The sequence below is a fragment of the Vombatus ursinus genome, unplaced genomic scaffold, assembly GCF_900497805.2.
Source record: "Vombatus ursinus unplaced genomic scaffold, bare-nosed wombat genome assembly UNPS02011572.1, whole genome shotgun sequence".
NCBI lineage: Eukaryota > Metazoa > Chordata > Mammalia > Diprotodontia > Vombatidae > Vombatus > Vombatus ursinus.
The window spans coordinates 3639592-3662796 of NW_020951350.1; the positions used below are offsets into that span (position 1 = coordinate 3639592).

Here is a 23205-nt window from a genome sequence, read left to right on the forward strand (position 1 = left end):
TGGCAGACAGCTATGAGGCGGTCTCAAATTCGGCCTGGCACTCTCAGGCTCTCGGTCCACTGGGTCAGTTCAAGGCCATGGACCTGAGTACACCTTCCACAGCATAGAGGACAAGGAAGGACGCCCTATCTGGAAGTGTATGCCCAATTCTGTCAATTCTCTCAGAGCTAGGGAATTGGGGAAAACTGCAGTTGCCTTTTGGTTCCCTGAGGCTTTCTTACTCCCTTCCCTCTACACTCCTGAAACCTCCTTCATGGAGGTTACAGAAAAAAGTTAGAACAGCTAAAAATATCTTGGCAGATTCTAGAGGTTTTGTGATTGATCATTAAGGAGTTTTGAAACTCCTCCTTACAACCCTGGTCACTCCTTTCTCCCACTCCCTTCCCTTGAGTCAAGAGTTATCCATTAATACCTCTCATAGGAGAAGAGAGTTTCACCCTTTCCCCCTCACCTTTGATTTTGCCTTCCCCCGCCTGGGGAAAGGAAGAAGGGGGAGGGGCAGCAGCTACAGCATGGACCCCACTGGCAGTGGTCATGGGTAACTTTTGCCTAGAAGCATCACCCAGGTTCAGCACATCGTACTCAAGGTAAAGAAGCTAGCCTCCAAACTTGAGTAAGCACAATCTTTTTAAAGTTGTAGTTTTAACTGTTAATAATGAGATGTTGATTCTCTGTGTAAAGTAATTCAGAAATGCATTTAACAAAATTGAAGTCACCTGATTGGTAATGGGTTTGTTTCAAGTTTCAAATTGGTGAACTTTTTCTATCAGTTATGTCAAGCAACTTTTCATAATTTGATTACTGCTAAAATAATTTGGCTATTGTTGGTTATTGTTTTAATGTGTAAACTAGCCAAAAAGCTTGTCTGAGTTATGTATGGCTTGATGAGAATTTGCAAGTGTATAGAAATCTCTAATGATTGTTTTTTTACACCGGGACAAATTTAAGTTTGAGATGTAAAAACTGGAAAAGTTTTTCCTAAGCTGTAATTAGTGAAACTTGCTGTTTGAAGTAAAAGCTCATAGGATTTTATTTTGAGTTGTCTGATGGGTCATAATCCATCAACAATCAATCCACCATCGGAGAGAAATGCCACAAGCTACTCAGAGAATGTGATACTGGTGGGAAATCAGCATCAGGAAAAGCTGAGAGGACAATTTTAGCCTTAGTCTAAGAATGGGAGCCTCCTGGCTCAGTTTCCCCATTATGTTCCTTTGAAAAGGAATGTTACCCACCTGGCTATTCCTGAGTCTGGCTCTGAGGTGGATTTGATACTGCATGGTTGGAAAACTGAATTATCTGAATCCCAACAGAGATAAGGATGTTTTATCCTGTCATGTCTGGGCCCTGCAGTCTTTTCTGTCAGATTTGTGTCTTCCAGACTACAGGCCATTACATACAGACTACCAACCTACAGTTGGTAGCAAACAGTGGGTACCAGCCAATGTCCCCCCATCGTTCCCTGGATGCAGCCTATGCTCAGTTCCAGTCAACCTCCTCTTTGGGACCCCCTTGAGGCAGGGACAGTTCTACATCTCTTGCCAGCAGGAAGCAGTTTCAGAAGCCAAGACCTTCACCTATTAACCCAAAAGAATTTGGGTCCCATCTGTTTGAGGGGGGAATGATGAGGAGGGGAGCTAGACCACAAAAAGAAAAAACCCTAGACTTTCCTACATGGCCAAATTCTCTGGCGTTTGCCTGAGGCTATAATCCCATCAACTGGTCTTTCACTGTGGCTATATCCAATCTCCCAATTCTCACCAGTTTACTGGCCACTCCCATCGAGATCCTCCTTAGACTGCTCCTCCAGTCACCCCAAACTACTTCTCCACTCCTAGGATCCCTCCCACAGTCTTTCTGTATATAAGGTCCATCTCGTCTCCATTAAGGTGCTCAGATTCTTACAATCTGGCAACCGCTCAGATTCTTATAATCTAGTCAATAGCTCACTAATATTCAGACTCCTTAAGAGCCTGCCAGATGTGGCAGATGTTCTAATAAACCTTTCCATTGTCTGGAAAAAAAAAAGTATTAGAATCAGGACGCACACCCATGTGTCTTGACTCCAAATCCAGGCTACAGCCCCAAGGATGATGCTCATTCCCCCACGCTGCACTAGCTTCCAAAGTCCTAAGCCCTAAAGTAGCAAGGATGAAAAAGTGTCTGAGCAGACAATATCCAACAAATGTTTGGAAGCTGAGGAATGAACAATAAAAACAAAAATGCCAGAATGCAGAAATAATGTTTTTAATTCTTTTTTTCATTTTGGGCTCCAAATTCTCTCCTTCCCTCCCAGCCCCACCCCTACACACTGAGAAGACAATATGATACCCACTATACATGTGAATTCATTTAAAACATATTTCCATATTAGCCCTGTTGCAAAAAAAAAAGTAAGAAAAATAAAGTATGTTCCCCCTCCCAAACATACTTTAATCTACACAGAGTACAGAATTATTAAAGGATTTATTTGTTCTTCCTAGTCCACTGCAGAGAACAAAACAGTCTGGCTGGGGTCAGAGGAGAGCATTAGGACAGAATGAAAGACTGATATAAGTGTTTTCCCTACCTGCTTTCCCAGGATTCACCTGAAATGCAGATTGGAATATAGAATTACCTAAAATTACAGAATGTTAATATTGAAAGTGACCTTAAAAGTTATCCATTCTACATAATCTAATTTCAGAAATGCTAAGAAGACTTCCCTTCCTCCACTCAATTACTAACCAACTTGTTTCAAGATGCCTGAAAGTTCTCAAACAAAGCCTAAGGTCTTTCATTACAGACGAGACAAGGTTTAAGATGGAATTCTGAAAGGTGACAGTAACAAATTAATACAAAGGAAATAATAAATAACAACAGGTTCTTTCTTGAGGATAGATTTTATAATCAAGAGACTATTACAGTACTAGATAACAGGAAAAAAGAAAAGAATGGTAGCACTACAAGGTGGGGAAAATTGCTGCCAAAGACTAATTCTGCTGATCTTACCAAATTTTCCCAGAAGCAATCCCACTTCAACACCATAAGCAATGGGACTATCAAGGGCAATGGCTGTATCTGAATAAGAAACTAGGCCTTCTTGGTTACAGAATCAGATACCAGGCCATTCCTATGACCTCTGGATAAATGGAAAGGAGGTTCCTGGGCGCAGAAGTAAGGAAAACACTGCAGCACTTCCCTATTACTATCAAGGACACCACCATCCTCCCAGTCACCCAGATTTGCAACATTTATGTCACCAACTCCTAACTCACTCACCACCCATACCTAAGCAGCTGCTAAGCCCTATCAATTATCCAGGGGTGAGGAACCTGCGGCCTTGGGGCCACATGTGGCCCTCTAGGTCCTCTAGTTCAGCCCTTTGACTGAATCCAAATTTCACAGAACAAATCCTCTTAATAAAAGAATTTGTTCTGTAAAAATTGGACTCAGTCAAAAGGCCACACCCAAGGACCTAGAAGGTCACGTGTAGCCTCAAGGCCGCAGGTTCCCCACCCCTGATTATTATACCTTCCCAAGACCCCTTATATATATCCCCTTCTCTGATACAACTACCTACCTGATCCAGAGCCTCATCACTACATGTCTAGACTTGTACAATAGCCTGATGGTTGGTTTCCCTGCCTCAACTCTCTCCCACTCCAATAATATTGATCTTAAAGAGTAGGTTTCATCGTGTCAGCCCCTCTCTCATTCAATAAACACCAATGGCATCTCTATGCCTCCAGGATCAAATATAAAATCCTCTGGCTATTAAAACCCTTCATAAACTGTCCCCTTCCTACCTTTTCAATTTTTTTATATTTTACTCCCCTCCATGTACTCTACCATCTGGTGACACTGGCCTCCTTGCTGTTAGTCAAACATGAAACTCTATCCCAATTTCAGGAATTTTCACGGGCTGTTCCCCACTGCTGGAATGCTGTCCCTCTTCATCTCTACCTCCTAACCTCCCTGGCACATTTAAGCTGCTGCTAAAATCCCACCTTATAGAGGAAGCCTCCCCTGATCCTCCTTTATGTTAATTACTTGCCTCTGTTGATCATCTCCAATTGATTATATATATGCAGCTATAGATATAGATATACAAATACATATACATATATAATTTGTACAAAATTGTTTCATCATGTCTCCCCTACTATAGTGTGAGCCCCTTAAACAAGGACTGGTTTTTGCCTTTCTTTTTATTCCCAGAGCTTAGCACAATGCTGGAAACATGGTAAGAGTTTAATAAATACCTGTTGATTCACTGACTGAAGCATCTCTCTAGGACTACATTATATGAGCTTGAGTGATCCCTGTGAGTAGGTCATAAAAACTGATTTGAATCTCAGAGAGCCCTGCAATCTGCATTTGTGGCCAAATCAGACTATGGAGTAGAGAAGCTATGGGAAGACTCCATCTTGGGGAGCTGGCAAAAGACCAAGGTACATCATGTGACTAATGAAGTATCAGTAAAGTCAGGTTCATAAAAATCTTCTTTGTGGCACCCTTCACACCTAAACAGTCAAATGTCTTTAACAAATAAAAATTTCCCTTGGCCTTGTACACACAGCCTCTGTCTGCAGTTTGAGAAATCGGAACCAAGCAAACAAACAACAAACAAAACAAAACAAAAAACCCATCATGGTCACTTGCCTCAAAGCCACAGGTGAACCAGAAGCAACATTGTGGGTTACAATACCTAAGTTTCATCTTACTTCCTCTCTTTGTTATTGCTCAGTCTTCTCTTTAGTCTCTCTGTATCAGGGGCTCTTCACCTGGGATCTGTGAACTTTTTTCTTTAAAACATTTTGATACTTGTATTTCAATATAATTACTTTCCTTTACAAATTTATATATTTTATTCTATTCATTTAAAAATATTCTGAGAAATCCACAGTCTTCACCAGACTGCCAAAGGGATTCTTGACATAAAATATGTTTAAAATCCTTCACTATTCCTCCTGATAACTAACCACCAGTTACTGTGACCAGTGACTACTCCTCCTCACTCTTCTCTGTTGAATTATCAACCTACGATCTAAGTGTAGGCAATCCCTCATCAATCTACCCTGGGCCGCCTTCTATCCTATTCTATGATGACAATCTCATCAACTCATATGAATTGTGATAATCTGTAAACAAATGAGTAAAAAAACCTATAAATCCAACACTAATCTCTCCTGAACACAGTCTCTCATAGCCAACTGCCTGTGGCATCTCTACCTGAAAGTCCAATTGGTACATCAAAGCCAACAAGTCTACAACTGGCCTCTTAAATCTGAGGCTTTTCAAACTTTCCAATTTCTGGAAAGGTCACTACCATCCTCCTAGTCACCCAAATTTAGAACCTCAGAGTCATCCATGACTCTCCCCTTTCCCACATTCCCTATATCCAATCAGGTGCCAAATCTTGTCAATTTTACTTCTAAATTACCTGTCTGTACCTTTCTCAGCAAGCACACAGCCACTAGCACACTGCTGGGTCTTATCAATTCTCACTTGGATTACTTCAAGTTTTCTAACTGGCTTCCTTGCTTCCATCCTCTCCAGCTCTCCAATCACTTTATCCTGCATAAAAAACACTGTTCCTAAAGTCACAACCCTGGTTTAAAACCTTCTTCAAAACCCTACTGGTCTTAGGATAAAACACAAACTTCTTATCCTGGCATTTAAAGGCCTCCACAAACTAGATCCAATCTCTATCTTTTCCGCCTTATTTCTTAATAGTCTCCTCTAGACACTGAAAAATACTAACCCAAGTGAATTAATGAATTGTTCCCCCATGCTGACATTCCAAATACTGCCTCTGCACATTTGTATACGTCATTTCCCTGGACTCAAACCCTTTATATCACTTATCTTCTTTCAAGGGTCAGCTCAGGCTGCTACCACTTCTGCAAAAACTTTCCCTGATCTCCCTAGTTATTAAAGTTATCTCCCTTCTCAAATTATCCTGCATTTAATTATCTATCTATACATATGCTGTATCTGAGAAACAGAATGCATGCTCCTGGAGAGCAGGAACTGTTGTTTTTGTCTTTGCATCTCCAGTGCCTTGTGTACAGTAAGCAAGAGGCTAATTTATAAATAAAGCTATATATATATAGCATACCAGAATCATCGTCAATGTCTGGCAAATTGAATTGAATGGCAGCCCATTAGTTAAGAGACTTATAGATGAATGCCTAGACCCATAATTGCTCCCCTTAAAAGGTTGCCTAGGGCCTACAAGCAGAAGGCTCTTATCCTAAATACTTGAAATTAGCTAGTTCCTTTAATATAAATGATGTTTTTAAACTTCAGTTTCCTCCTCATTCCCGTGCAAATCTGCAATGATCTGACCAGATGGCTAGAACTCTATAATTCTTGGATTGCTCACATCAGTTGTTGGTGATTTGGGTTTTTTTTTTTTTTTAATTTTATTTCAAATGAACATGTTCCTCCAAGGGCTGAGTCCTTCTATCTTGCTGGTTCTTTCTGCTGAAGTCAATGTTTCACAAGTTCTTTCCATCACTTTGAAATGATTTGGTTCAATAAGAAAACCCAGGCCTGTGCCCATGAATAATTTCCATAAATAAATAAATGCTAGGAAACATTGCTAATCTCCCTTCAGCCAACACAGTAGCAGTAGCAGATATGACTAAATAGTATAGAGAAGTGCCTAATTTTATGCTACCCCCTAGGCATTTCACAATCAAAGAAAACTGGTTCATTAAAAGGGCAGACCTGAAAGTAGAATAAGGGACATATTCAGCCTAAAGAAAAGAAGCAAAAGCAGGTTCTGAAGGGTATCTACCACTATGAGAGCAATTTATAAAATCAGCTACGGGGGAAGAGATAGACAGAATCATCTTCGACCAAAAATCTAAGTCCTTAAATCTGTTGGTACTTTCCAGTTCTGGACCTGATGATAGTACAATGGGGACCTTACCTGAAAGAGGAAGGTGGGCCAAGATGTTTTTCCACCCTCCAAGCAATTTTCTGTAATAGAAAACACTCTGGATTTGGAATAAAAAGCCCTCTGATCAAATTCTAGCTGTTTTATTGACATGACCTATCTGACCTTGACCAAATGACTTAGCTTCTCTGGACCTCAGTAGACTCATCTGTAAAATAAGGTGATTGGACAAAATGACAGTTGGACTAAGGTAACTTTTAACCCTAGAGCAGAGGTTCTTAACCTTTTAAATCAGACCCCTCTGACAGTCTGGTGAAGCCAATGGACCCCTTCTCAGAAAGTTTTAAAATATTTTTATATAAGACAAAATACATATGATACAAGGGAAACCAATTTAATTAAAGATAATTTTTCCCATCAAAATCACAAACACCTTGAAATCTATCTAGAAACCCTTGGGGGTCCACAGACCTGCATAACCAAGCAGGTTAAGAACTTCTATTTTGGAGGCTATGATTTTATGAAACCTCATAGTTCAAGTCCACATATACAACAAAGATATACACAATGTATGGCATCACATTTTATGATAGCAAAGAACTGGGTACAAAATAGATGCCTGCCAATTGGAGAACTGCTAATGGCTAAACAAACTGTGATATATGAATGTGATCAAATATTACTCTACTATAAGAAATAACGAATACAAAAAAGCATGGAAAGTTCTACATGAATTATAGAATAAAGTAAGTAGAGCCAACAAAAACAATATATTCATAAGGACTACAACAATATGAATAGAAAGAATAACCACCAAAAACATCCCAAGTGAATGTTGCAAAGTTACAAGCACAAGCATGGGAGGCTTCAAAAGAGAGTTCAGAGTCCAAAGGAGATTTCCCCACTGTGCTCATCCCTCTGTACAGGCAGGAGGCCCACAGTCAGGGTACATGGCACATATTATACATTTTTAGTGTACTGATAAGTTTGGTTGCTGTTTTTTTGTCCTCTTTTTTTTCTCTTATGGCTTCAAAAATATTATTTGTTACATGGCATAGCTATCTGGGAGGGAAAGGGAAGAGAAATACTGCAGGAAATTTTGGCAATGTGGAAAACCAAAGCTAACAAAAAATTTATTTTAAAAAAATGGAAGGAACCTTAGATATCCCCCTAGTCCAACCCCCTCATATTATAGAGAGGAAATGTAGACAAGAATGGTTAGGTGATCTGCCCAAGGTGATACAGGTCATAAGCAAACAAGTAAAAGAACAGGAGCTAGGGAATCAAGGAAAGTAATCCTAAATTCTGAAACTGAGCTTAGAAGGGTGTGTGTGTCTGTGTCTGTGTCTGTGTCTATCTGTCCACAGAGGAAACAGCTGGATCCTATGAGGAGAAAGGAAGAGCTTGCATTCCAAAAAATGATGATATAGCTCCACAGGTTGTATCGGAGACAATAATGGTCAGAGGAAACAGAGATTAGAAGTAGAGTACTCAGAGTACCTCTGAAGGGTACTGAGCTATTTGTAGACTTCACATTAACAACAAAGAGGTCTAACATCTCACACTATGCATTACAAGCCCAAAATGGATGTGACTCAAATTCTGAAAGCTAGTCTAAAAATCAGAAGTGCCTTTCACAGTTACAGAGAAAGAGGAAGGGAATAAGCATTTATTAAGCACCTACTAAGAGCCAGGTACTATGCTAAATACTGTACAAATATTATCTCATTTAATCCTCATAACAACCTAAGGAGGTAGATGCTACTATAATCGCCATTTTACAGTAAAAGAAACCAAGGCAGACAGAGGGTTAAGTGACTTGAGGCTCAGCACTCTCTGCATTGAACCTAGCTAGCCGTCCCTTGCTTCAGCTTGGGGATGAATTCTTAATCAAACAAGGTCTAAAGGTGGGCACAAAAGATAAAGCAGATAAATTTGACTACTGTGACATTCAAAAAGGTTCCAGAGACATAGTTTCCGGGTAATTTAATCATTTTATTAATAAGGTCAGCAGTTTATTAATAAAAGGATGGTCATTTGGCTGTCTCTTAGACCAAAGACAACCATGGGCTGGGGCTCACAGTTTATATACCCTTAGAAACAGTAGGTGTTCCATCAAACAGCAACCAAATCTAACTGATTAATCTGGAGGTGGGCTATATTAAAATGAAGGGCTAAGTATCTCTTGAATGGGGAAAGCATCTCTATACCAGACCACCCACAGCTTTAGGCTACCAATTCAAAGAATATTTACCCCACCCATGCCTGAGCAGAACACAAAAGCTTCCTCCAGGGTGGCACTTCGAACAAGAAAGTAAGTCCAATCTCATTATCAGTAACATTCTTAAAAACTGAACTTAAAATCAGGACTTTGAAAGAAGTGGGGAAAGCTCTGAATCTCACTGAGATATTGGTTATTAATAATCATTTCTCACACTACATGAAATTGAAAATTTGGGCAAGAACAAAATTAAGGCAACTCAGATAAGAAGAGTAGCAGTATATTCATACCAAATCTCTAATAAGAGTATGATAATCAAAAAAAAAAAGGCAACTAACACAAACATACCCAATAAATAAGTTGTCCAAGGATACATACATATATATAATATATATATAAAACAATTCTCAAAAGAATTAGAAATTACTAACCACATAAAACATTATTCCCAATCACTAATAACAAATTTCCAGTTCAAGATAACCTGGATGGTTGATTGGAAAGGTCTGTTGCTCCAGGCTGGGAGAGGATCACAACTCAGTGTGGATCACACCCTCCAAAACCAGACCTCAGCTAACCAGGAGCAGGTCCCAGGGCATCACGGGCAGTTCTTTCGGTTTCTAAACTTCTCAATCCACAAACGCTAAAGACAACTTATAAGGTCAGCAGGAAAGGTCTGTCAGACCTCAGTAAGAGAGGAGCTCGGTCCAGCCCCAGTCCTGGCACAGCCCCAGTGCAGCAGCTACTTCCAGAGCTCTGGGCCCAAAGACAGAAGGGGGATCAAGCAGCTGAGGGGGATTGCAGGGATCTCTTTGCTGGCACTGAGACAGAATTCTCTTGATTTGCCCTTGCTTGGATCTGGGGTAAGGAGGAGCAATGGTAAGATAGAGCTTGTGGGGGAGGTAGAAAGGGACTCCCCTTCACAGTTCCAAGGCAGAAAAGAGTGCTTGTGGTCACTCAATGACCACAGTCCAGGCAAAGAAAGTAGGAAACACCTCACCCTTGATCATACCACCTTGGAAGAACTGAAAATTTACAGGTCCCTAGAAGTATCTTTGAAAACAGCTGCACAAAACCACTGAAGCTTAGGATAGTACATTCTCCACGCCAGAAGCAGACCCCTACCTTAAAAAAGAGCTTAAAAGACAAATAATTGACTGGGATCATGAGCAAACAATGCAAAAAAAGTCAGACCACAGAATCTTACTTTGATGACAAAGAAGATCAAAACATACAATCAGAAGAAGACAACAAAGTCAAAACTCCCTCATCCAAAGTCTCCAAGAAAAATATGAATCAGTCCTAGACAATGGAACAGCTCAAAAAGGATTCTGAGAAGCAAGTAAAAGAAGTAGAGGAAAAACTGGGAAGAGAAATGAGAGTGATGCAAGAAAATCATGAAAAACAAGTCAATAGCTTGCTAAAGGAGACCCAAAAAAATACTGAAGAAACACCTTAAAAAATAGACTAACCCAAATGGCAAAAGAGGTCCAAAAAGCCAATGAGGAGAAGAATGCCTTCAAAAGCAGAATTGGCCAAATGGAAAAGGAAGTCCACAAGCTCACTGAAGAAAATACTTCCTTAAAAATTAAAGTGGAGCACATGGAAGCTAATGACTTTATGAGAAATCAACATACTATAAAACAAAAGCAAAAGAATGAAAAAATAGAAGACAATGTGAAATATCTCACTGGAAAAACAATTGACCTAGAAAACAGATCCAGGAAAGATAATTTTAAAATTATTGAACTAGTGGAAAGCCATGATCAAAAAAAAGAGCCTAGACATCATCTTTCAAGAAATTATCAAGGAAAACTGCCCTGATATTCTAGAACCAGAGGGTAAAATAGAAATGGAGAAAATCCACCAATCACCTCCAGAAAGAGATCCTCAAAGGAAAACTCCTAAGAATATTGTAGCCAAATTCCAGAGTTCCCAGGTTAAGGAGAAAATAATGCAAGCAGTTAGAAAAAAAAACAAATCAAGTATTGTGGAAACACAATCAGGATAACACAAGATTTAGCTGCTTCTACATTAAGGGATCAGAGGGCTTGGAATATGATATTCCAGAGGTCAAAGGAGATAGGATTACAACCAAGAATCACCTACCCAGCAAAACTGAGTATAATCCTTCAGGAGAAAAATGGACATTCAGTGAAATAGAGGACTTTCAAACATTCCTGATGAAAAGACCAGAGCTGAATAGAAAATCTGACTTTTCAAATATAAGTCTCAAGAGAAGCATGAAAAGGTAAAAAGGAAAGAGAAATCACAAGGAATTTATTAGAGTTGAACTGTTTACATGCCTACATGGAAAGATGATATTTGTAACTCATGAGACCTTTGTCAGTATTAGGGCAGTTGGAGGGAAAAAAATATATGGATAGATAGATAGATGGATGGTTAGATGGATAAATAGATAGAGGGCACGGGGTGAGTTGAAGATGAAGGGATGATATCTAAAAAATAAAATTAAGGGGTGAGAGAGGATTATGCTGGGAGAAGGAGAAAGGGAAAGATAGAATGAGGTAAATTATCTCACATAAAACAGACCAGAAAAAGCTTTTATGGTGTAGAGGAAGTGGGGGAAGGTGAGAGGGAATGAATGAATCTTATTCTCATTGGATTTGGCTTAGGGAGGGAATAACATACACACTCAATTGGGTATGGAAATCTATCTTGCCCTACAGGAAAATAGGAGTGAAGGGGATAGGAGAAGGGGGCAAATGATAAATGAGAGGACAGACAGGGGAAGGGGGTAATCAGAAATAAACACTTCTGAGGAGAGACAGGGTCAAAAGAGAGAATAGAATAAATGGGGAATGGGATAGGATGAAGGGAAATACAGTTAGTTTTTCACAACATGACTATTATGGAAGTGTTTTGCATGACTACACATGTATAACCTGTATAGAGTTGCTTGCCTTCTCAATCAGGGTGAGTGCGGAGGGAGGAAGGGAGAGAATTTGGAACCCAAAGTTTTAAAAACAAATGTTAAAAATTGTTTTTACATGCAACTGGGAAATAAGACATACAAGCAATGGGGTATAGAAATCTATCCTGCCCTACAGGAAAACAGAAGGGGAAGGAGATAAGAGAAGGGGGGGTGATAGAAGGGAGGACAGATTAGAGGAAGGGTACACACTGTCCATCTTGGGTGGGGGGAGGGGTGAGATGGGGGAGAAAATTTGGAACTCAAAATCTTGTGGAAGTAAATGGTGAAAACTAAAAATAAATATTTAAATAAATTTTTAAAATAATAATCTATAAAAAAATCAAAAATTAAAAAAAAAACTTTAAAAAAGTATCAGAAGTTAAGACTGGAATTGAGGTCTTCCTGATTCCAAGTCCAACACACTAGGTGCTGGAATGCCAACACCTAAAATCTTTGAAACAAAATCCAAAACAAGCAAAATGAATGCTGTGAAATTATAACGACCAAGGAAGGCTGAGGAAGAGCTATAAAAATGCACTTCTTCCCACCCACTCCCTTTCTCTGAAGAAGTAGGAGGAGTATGGGTCAGGGAACAATATATCTACTGTCAATTTGGTCGATGTGTTGGTTAGTTTTACTGAGCTCTTTTATCATTCTTTGTTACTTAGGTCTCTGGGATTGGGAGAGGTCATTTTGAAAAATGAAGGTCATATATTTTTTTAAAATGTCAATAAAAATTTTTTTGTTTTTTTTTTAATTTTTTTATTAATTTATTTTATCAACAATCACTTCCATAAGCTTTTCAGTTATAAATTTTTCTCCCACTCCCTCCCTACCTCCTTCCCCAAGATGGCACACAATCTTATATAAGCTATACATACACATTCCTATTAAACATATTTTCACATTAGTGATGTTGTAAGTAAGAATTAGAACCAATAGGAGGAACCATCAGAAAGAGGAAACAAAACACAACAGAAGAAAAACATAGCAAATAGTATGCTTCAATCTGTATTCAAACTTCATAGTTCTTTCTTCTTTGTGGATAGCATTTTCCATCATGAGGCCTTTGGAGATGTCTTAGATCCTTGCATTGCTGAGAAGAGCTAAATCTACCAATGTTACTATTGCACAACGTGGCTGTTACTGTGTACAACGTTCTCCTAGTTCTGTTCACTTCACTCAGCATCAGACCATACAAGTCTTTTCAAATTTTTCTGAAGTCTGCCTGTTCATCATTTCTTATAGCACAATAATATTCTGTTACATTCATATATCACAACTTGTTCAGCCATTCCCCAATTGGCAGGCATCCTCTCAATTTCCAATTCTTTGCCACCACAAAAAGAGCTGCTATAAATATTTTTGTACATGTGGGTCCTTTTCCTATTTGTATGATCTCTTTGGGATATAGCCCTAGAAGTGCTACTGCTGGGTCAAAGGGTATGCACATTTTTATAGCCCTTTGGGCATAGTTCCAAATTGCTCTCCAAAATGATTGGATCATTTCACAACTCCACCAACAATGTGTTAGTTTTCCAATTTTCCCACATCTTCTCTAACATTTATCATTTTCCTGTTTTGTCATGTTGGTCAATCTGATAGGTGTGATGTGGTACCTCAGAGTTGTTTTGATTTGTATTTCTCTAATCAATAGTGATTTAGAGCATTTTTTCATATGGCTTTAATTTCTTCTTTTAATTTCAGATGGCTTTAATTTCTTCATCTGAGAACTGCCTGTTCATATCCTTTGACCACTTATCAATTGGGGAATGACTTGTATTCTTATAAATTTAACTTAATTCTCTATATATTTTAGAAATGAAGCCCTTATCAGAAACATTGGTTGTAAACATTCTTTCCCAGTTTTCTACTTCTCTCCTAATCTTGGTTGCATTGGCTTTGTTTGTGCAAAAACTTTTCAATTTAATGTAATCAAAATTATCCATTTTGCATTTTGTAATGTTCTCTATCTCCCATTTGGTCAGGAATTCTTCTGTTCTCCATAAATCTGACAGGTAAACTATTCCTTGCTCTCCCAGTTTGCTTATAGTATCAGCCTTTATATCTAAATCATGAACCCATTTTGACTTGAAGTGAGAGGTCTGCTGTTTTTCCAAGTCATTTATGTGGAACAAGATAAACAACGTCCCAAACAAATCAACAAATCAATAATCATTTTTAAAATACTTACTGTGTTCCTGACACTGTGCTAACTGCAAAAGATACAAAGAAAAAACTGTAACAGGGCCTACCTGCAAGGAGCTTACATCCTAATGCAGGAAACAACATGTACATAAATTGATGCATACAAGACACCTATATAATAGATAGGAGGTAGCCTTACAGGGGAAGGCACCAGAAACTTGAAAGCCTAGGAAAGGCCTCCAGCAGAGGGTCATGCTGAAGCTGAGTCTTAAAGGAAGCCACATCTTCTAAGAGGTGAGAATAGAAGGGAGAGCCTTCTGAACTTGACAAAAAGCTAGTCCCAAGGCACACAGATGGAGGGGGTGAGCTAACAGGTAAGGAGCACCAAGTATGCCAGCAAAACTGGAACACAACATGTATGAAGGAGAGTTATGTGTAAGATGACTGAAAAAAGAAGGGGCCAAGAAGTTTAAGAGTTTCAAATGACAAAGGAGTTCCTACCTAAAGGTGCTAAGGAACTACTGGAGTTCCAGGGGAAGGGGGCAGGGGAGGAGAGACACAATATGGCCAGACCTATATTCTAGGAAAATCATTTTGGCAGCTATTATGGAAGACAGACTGTCATGGAGAGAAATTTGAGGTTGGGAGTTGAGTAAGAAGACAAATGCAAAATGGCACAGGCAAAAGGGGGTGAGGGTTTGAACTAGGGTAGTGACAAAGGAAATGGAAAGAAGGGGATATTGTGAAGAAGGAAATCACAAGATCTATGCATTGATGGGATTTGTGGCAGGAGAGGATAGCATAGCAAGGCTGCAATTAGGGAGGGGGAGAAGGAGCGAGATCCTCAGGGAAGGATGTTGTTGAGTGGCATAGGTAATCAAATAGGAAGAAGTTGCAGGACTGACTTTTATTGTGAGGGCCCAATTGTGATTAGACTGCATAAATCTATAGTGGGTTCTTATGGGCAGTAGGGATGAAAAACACCACTTATGTCACTAATATTTTCACTCTCTTGCCCAGTAGCTCATAATCTCTAAGACTGCTTTTGAAATTCCTCCGGGCAATATGATTTGTAAGCATGCAGATTGCCAAAAGGATAGTAGGAGTTATCAGGACTGACAAGTATTGCTAAAAGACCAGCAGGCTTTACTAGTGCTCACCCAAGGCTGAGCTGAGGGACAAAGCAGCTGCTGCCCCTGGCCATGAACATACCACATCATGCTTGTGCCTGCAAAGAGGGTTTGAATACAAAATATGGCCAATACTCTGAGTAAAGATAATGCTAGAAATACTAAATGTCAGAATGAACTGAAGCTTGCAAAATATGCTAAGGCAACAACAAAAACAAGGGTTTTTGATAGCTATGTTGGAAATTATTGATAGATACATATATGAGTGTATATATGCATATATATATCTATATATAGATATATATATATTTTTTTTAACAAGGATAATCAAAGAGACAAGACCACTACTCAGGATGTATGGGACAATGATAATGAATGATTATTTCTGTTTTCCCTAAGAAGAATCATCTTTTCACTGCAAAGGACAAAAGAAAAATAGCTAATAGGAAGTTAAAACCCAATACATAAGGAGATAAAAGAATTAACTGCTTTTGATGAATTCAAGTCATCTGACCCATATGAAATGCATGCTAGAGTACTAACTGCTAAGCCTCTGTCAGTGGGCTTTAAGAGGATTTTTTAATTACTTTTTTATAATATCAGTATCACTTCCCAATGATACGCCCTCACCCCTCAATAGAACTCTCCCTAATAAAAAGGAGAGTTAAGCAAAATAAATCAACACACTACATTCAAAAAACAACAGCAAGCATTTATTCATCATCTTTCAAAGATGATGAAAAATAGTATAGGAGCCACTAGAATATGGATAAGGGCAAATGTTCCATTTTTTCCAAAGAGGGAAGTCAAACAAACATTTATTAAGTACCTACTATGTGCCAGGCACTGTGCTAAGTTCTATGGATACAAAGAAATGCAAAAAAGACAGCCCCTGCTCTCAATGAATTCATATTCTAATAGGAAGAGTGAAATATGCAAAATCGAGGCCAGTTAGCTTGAATCTGATTCTTGGTAAAAATTTTAGAATGTATTATTAAAGGGATAATGAGTGAACAGCTAGCAAAGAAAGCAGTGAAAACAAAGAACCACCATGGCTTCATCAAGAAGACAAGACAGAAGACTAATGATTACATTTTTGGACAGGTAATTAGACTGATAGATCAGGGATTGCTGTAAACATGTATGGTAGCTTACCTAGATTTTAGCAAAGCATTTGACAAAATCTCTTAAGCTATCCTTGTGGACAAGATGGATACATATGGGCTAGAAGTACAGTGAGAAAAATTCAAAATCTGGTGAATGACTAGGTCCAAACAGTAGTTGTTAATGGCTCAGGTGTCAGCATGTATGGAAGTCTCTGCAGTTGAATGCACCCAAAGATCTGTCCTTGGCTCAGAGCTGTTTAATACTTTTATCCATGACTTAAGATGGTAAAGGCATGCTTATCAAATCTGCAAAAGACAAATCACTGAGAGGAAAAGCTAACCCAAGGGCTGAACATATGGATCCAAAAAAGACCAATAGGTAGAATGTTGGACTAAATATATTTAGATGAATTTAACAGGGATAAATGTAAAGCCTGTATTCAAAACAAAATTGATGTCAAAAGTACAAGACAGGAAAGACCACTAAACAGAAAGCAGTTCATCTGAAAAAAAAAAAAAACCTGCGGTTTTCAGAGGATAGCAGGACTCAGTGAGCCAATCATGTAATGTGGCAACCAAAAACAAAAAACCCTGCAAATTTAGGCTGCATTGAAAGGTACAGTAACCAATAAAAAGAGGTAGTCATTGTCCCATTATACTCTACACCATGGTGAGACCCCAGCTGGCATGTCAAGTCCTGGGACAAATGTCATTCAGGCTGCTACACCGTACTCAGCACCCCTTGAGAGTCAGCACTACACAGTCTTTCCTACTCATGACTGTGAATGTCTCACACTCTATCCACACTCAAAACACTTTCTGTTAGGTGAGACAGCTCCCAAAATAAACCAGAAAAGTAAGGAAAATCACTTCCAGGAACAAGAAAACACAGAACAAGGGCTGCTTACTTGAATGTCAGCAATTGATGCACTGTTTCAGGAGTGTTCTGGTGATACAATGACGAGGGGAATGAATGGAGGAAGATTTCTAGGTACATCCTCTGAAGGGTGATGCTGCAGGTTGTTGGAGTCTCTGAGGTTTGGGGCCACAGGAAGCATGGTGAAGTTCTTCCCCATGAACATAACACTGACCGCAACCTACCTCTATTTCTCATATCTAGTCTTTATTTTCCAGGGAAATCAGCTTTCTTAGACTGCAGCACAGTAGAAGCAATTATTTGCTTCAGCATGCCCTCAGGCTATTATAATAGGCTTAGAGATACAAAGTTAGAATTAAATTCATGGAATAATAGAACTGATAGAAACCTCAGGAGGTCATCAAGTTGAATCCCAAGCCTTCTGGCAATACTACAGACCAGTCATTTACCCTTTTAAAAATCATTAAATAAGACTCCTTCAGTAACAGACTTAGTAACCTGAGTCTCACAACCATTACAATAAGAGTCCTTTGTAAAATCTTAAAAAAGCCTGATTTTTTCCAGCTTACATTTTAACCCTATTCTTTCATTCTCCCCTCAGGGAAAGAAACAACAACTGATGACCACCACACAAGTTTTTACCTCTATGCCACAGAACTCACTGACCCTCATATTTCCTTGAAAGTTTCAGGTCACATGACCATCTTCTGGGACCCCTAATTTGAGAGTCAAGCCTGAGGATGCAGCAGGTGAAAATTCCCCTGCTTAGTCTATCAAGCATGGAGTTCACAGTGGTCTCCAGTGGGATGAGCTGTTCTCCTTCACTTGAGTCAGTTCCACTGGGTCCCCAGAGGAAGATAGTTCTGTTGATTGCTGCCAAGAAGATTTCTGAATGTAAAGTTCATAATTACATTTTGATTACAGAGGAAGGGGGGGGCCACAGAGAGCGAATGCACATGTAAGAGGTTCCAATTTACTCCAAATTTATGTCCCCAATGACCCTCACAGCTTGTTAGCCACCTCAAATATGCTTTTGCTTAAAAGGACCTTTCTTTATTAGCATGTTTCCATCTGTAAACAATGAGACCCTCTCAACATGACACAGACACTGAGAGTGTCCCAAGGTTATGCACTCTCTAGCTTCGTCCTCTACCTCTACTTTTCTCCGTACAGCTAAAGAACTCTTCAGGATGGGCACACAGCAAGGTAAGATCACACCAGGCATGGTAGGAATAGGAAGACACAAAATGAAGAGTGCTTCACCTAAGTGATTCTAGAATTCATACTTCAATTCCTAACTTCTGAGGATCCCTGTAAAAAGAAAGGCCTATAGCCTATTAGAAAGCTGTAAAGAAAACCATGGAAAGGAAAAGTTGTTAGGGACTTTTGAAAAACCAGAAGACAAAAGTGTAGGGTCAAGGTGGCACAAAGCTCCAGACTAAATTAAAAACAGGGTTTAGATCAACTTTTTATAAGACTGAAGGAAACAGATTTACCTCAGATGTCAAAGCTAACATGTTATAAGGGCACAATGAGGCTGTTTCCTATTTCTCTGTTATAAAGCCACCTTGTATTCCTGAGGGGCACAGAGGAGATATTCATCTCTATTTCTTCAAGGTATTCAATTCTTTGGATAAAATATGACCTTGTCATTTGCATTTGCAGGGAACATCACACTGTTGTTCAACTATGATCCAAGAGTCACCTTTATTCCCCTCCTGCCCCCACCTGAAAATCAGCACCACAAAAAGCTGGGAAAATAAAGTCAGAGGAGCTCTAGGATCCAACATGTTAGTTCCTGAAACATGATTTCACCCAATATTAGCTCTGTCCTCAATTGTCTGGGCTTGCTGCTTCATCATTGCTCCATTATAAGAACTGCCTGTAGGCTCAGCATGAGCTATATTTTTACAAATGTAACAAGATGGCAAAGTAAACGCTGACGACTGCTACAGCATAGAGCAATACAGTCAGCAAGGATGCAATAATAAACCACTGATAATGGACTATTGGCTAGACTACACTGTTGCCACTATCAGTGCTTTCAACTCCACCTTGCTCCGGCTGAGGGGAGGAGTCCACGCAGGACACTGAGAATTACAGCAACCTATCAACCATAGGGTGAAAAATGAGAGTAGAAGAGGGATCCTCCTATAATATTGCAACTGACCCTTATTATCTGCAGAATATAATTTCCATGGCTGAATCAACAGTTCCTACATACAGTGGTCTCATTCCCTTTTCAAAAGAGCATCCAAAGGGAAACTCAGGACAAAGAGGAAAATTAAATGGGCACTAATAAATAATATTTACACAGATTCTCATATACTACTTACTACAAGTGCCAGTGAGGAAGATCTCAAAGTGCCCAACCTTCTCATACCACACACAAACACACACACACACACACACACACACACACGCCCACATCACACTTAATGTTTAAGTACAACCCTTCTCTACAGAATTACAAAAAAACTACCATCTATTCAACTGGGCCCAACCAGAATACTTCCCATCCAACAGATAATAATGATATAGCAGACCAGACACACCACCAGTTCCAGATGTGAAATGGCAACTTACTTTTTCCTCTTCCTCCACAAAGTCCAACTATTCACACTAGATTGGAAATTGAAAAAAAAAAACAATTCTTTCTCTGGGTAAATATTCTACACAATGAAAAACTGACAAAGTCTAGAGATTAAAAAAAAAACCGAGTTGTCATCCTAGGAGGTCGCTTACCCCATGCACTTAGTGCATGGGATGATCCCTAAACCCATTTCCTATGTCCTTTGCCCATTCCTGAAGATTAAAGGGAACTTGAGAGCTGCTTCCCTCCCCCTAGATCCACAGTACTGTTAAAAGGTAAAAAGGGCTAGAAGAGATAAAAGGAAAGTTGAACTTTTTAGTTTCAGTCTCACTATGTGATTTTCTCTGGGCCCTGGGCACAGGCCAGGTTGAAGGTTGAGGCCTCCTCTACCTCAGGGGGTGCCTCCCAACTAAAACAACGTCCAGCTCAAAGGTGGAATCTGCCTTTTCACCTGGAACAGGTGAAAGGCACAGGTCCCTTTAACCGCAGAACAATCCTGCCCTGCACCGATGCTCAGGACTCTCCAGTGAACAATATTTCTGCAGCAAAGAGCTGAACAGCAGAGACCAAAATAGCATTTGCCAAGAGAGGCACATGTCCCTGCCTCTCCTGTGCTTCAGAACTGCAAGGAAAGAAAGTTTTCAATCACTTGCTCAGAAAGCACAGCCACCCACCACCTGCCTGCCGGGGCACTTAAACACTGGAATTTCTGTTCTGCTGGATAATGAACCTCCCCTCAACCTCCCCCCACCACCACCAGTACCTGCCTCACTCACAGCACCGTTCCCCTCCTGCAGGCCAAAGAGAGACTGTTCCTTTCAAAACTGGACTCTCAAGATCAAAAAGAATACGCAGGCTCAATTCGAAGTATATTTTTAGGGTTTGGGTTTTGGTTTTTTTTTGTCAAATCTCTTTGCCAGACAGGAAAGGCTAGGCCTGGAATTAAGCCCATTACCTGGCTGAAGGGTCTGCCATTGGTTCGTGGGATAAAACACATTCAGATCTTCACTGTCAAGTTCTTCCTCTGACGCTGCCTCTTTCTTTTTTTCCTGGATACTGCTCTTCTCTGGACTGGACAGTGAGAAATGTTTCTGTATTTAAAAAAAAATATATAATTTGTGACCCACTATAACTGGGTGGCAGAGAAAACATGACTCAAGGGTTCCACTGGACCATGTTTTCTATACCAGTGATGAAATATGTCAAGGATGAGTAGAGAGAATATGGTTAAGTGGCTGAAATGTGGTATGAATTCAAACACCCAGAGCCTCAAGTAAGGAATATAGCCATAAAAGGTATATCCAGAACCAAACAGGTATGTTTGTTCAAAAGCCATGTCACCTTTCCAGCCTTCTCATACCTGACACTCCCCCTGCTTAGGCACTCTTTCATAAGGAGACACTGGCCTCCTGGCTGTTCCCTCAACAAGACACCAACATCTCAGCTCTAGGCACTTCTTCTGGCTGTCCCCCATGCCTAGAATGCTCTCCCTCCTCATCACCACCTCTTGGTTTTCCGGGCTTTCTTCAAGTTCGAACTAAAATCCCATCTTCTTCTTCCAAGCCTTTCCAAATCCTTCTTAATTCTAGTGCCTTCCCTCTCTTAGTTACTTTCTATTTATCATAAATATATAGTTTCTATGTATACTTGTTCACTTATTGTCTTCCCCACTGGATTGTGAAGTCCTGGAGAGTATCCTCAGTGCCTACCAGCGGCCTGGCACATGGTAGGTGTTAATAAACTTACTGACTATACGGAGGGTAGGAGACTAATCACAATGAAGAGGAAAAAACACCCAGGATAAAATCAGTTTTGAGACACTTTATTCCTTTTCTCCCCTGGAAAGTTAGAAAGGATTAATGAGAAAGGATCGGCAGCACTTCTGAGTTTGAGACAGAGATTTGAAATAAAAATTACTATTTTTTTTCTCTCTTTTCAAGCCTTCTTCCTCCCCCCATGGAATTTTCTTCCTGTTCTAATCTGAGGCTTATAGCAAAGAGGCCAAAAAAGACTGGACCCAGTGATTTTCAGTCCAAACCTGGGGGAGCAAGGTATTGTGGATGGGCTCACGAGTATATCTCTAAGTTGTTATACTCTAGGAAAAACAACCCACCTCAAACAGGAGTAACTGAAACTGACCACTCCATGAAGTACCACTCATGGTACCCTGGACACAAAACTAGATCTGGAGTTCTAAGGTTTGGGGTCAGATCTCAGCTCTGCCATGTACTATAATCAGTGTGACCTGGATCAGCCACTTTGATGTCTGTGGGCATTCAATCTCCTCTACTAACAAAGAAGAGGGAGAGAGGGGTTGAACTAGATCAGTCACCTCCAAGGTCGCTTCCATCTTGCCAACTATGACCCTGCAGTTACAGCGAAGTTAGTATAACAGACCAGCTCTAGAGACAGGAGGCCTTGGTAGGACTCCTGACTCTATCACAAACCAGCGTGAGTGTGGGGAAAGTAACCTTTCTGAGACTGTCTCTTCCTCTATAAAACTGGGGTGCAGTCTGAACTAACTACTTCACGGGGTTATCATGAGACTCTGATAAAGTAATGTAAGTAAAAGCACTTTGTAAATAACCTAGTACTCATAAGCAAATAAGGGGAATGCAGAAAAATTACCTGCCAGCTCTATAAGGAAAATTCTTAACCAAACAAGAGACAGAGAAGATCACAGGAGGTAAAAAGGATAATTTTGATTATATTAAATTAAAAGGTTTTTGCACAAACAAAACCAATGCAGCCAAAAAAAAAAAAAAGCAAGAAACTGCGGGGAAAATTTTATAGCAAATTTCTCTGATAAAGATTTCATTTCTCAAACATATAGGGAATTGAGCTAAATTTATAAAAATAAGAGCCATTCCCCAATTGAAAAATGTTCAAAGGATATGAACAGGCAGTTTTCAGAAGAAGAAATCATATGAAAAACACTATCTACCTCCAGAGAAAGAACTTATAAAGTCTCAATGCAAATTGAAGCAAATTTTTTTCACATTTTCTTGTTTTGTTTTTGTTTTTTTTTTTTTGCAACATGGCTAACTTGGAAACATGTTTTGCATGATTTTATACGTATAACTGATATCACATTTTTTCCTTCACAATGGGTGGAATGGGGATGAGAGGGAGAAAATTCAAAACTAAAAAAATTTTTAATTAATGTTAAAAATGAATAAATAATAAACTTTTAGAAGAACTCACAGCTATCAATAGTCATATGAAAAACTGCACTATATCTCTAATTAGATAAATGCAAATTAAAAGAACTCTGAGGTACAACCTCACACCCATCAGATTGGCTAA

General features: G+C 39.5%; 1 protein-coding gene across 2 annotated transcripts in view; it reads right to left on the reverse strand.

Annotated features, from left to right (window-relative positions):
- The window catches only part of SIL1 (SIL1 nucleotide exchange factor), a 268182-nt gene that overhangs the window by 159471 nt on the left and 85506 nt on the right, over positions 1 to 23205 (reverse strand). For both annotated transcript variants that reach the window (XM_027856499.1, XM_027856498.1), the window contains one exon: positions 20855 to 20990. In XM_027856499.1, the coding sequence (XP_027712300.1) occupies positions 20855 to 20990 (136 nt within the window). The remainder of the gene's footprint in view (positions 1 to 20854; positions 20991 to 23205) is intronic.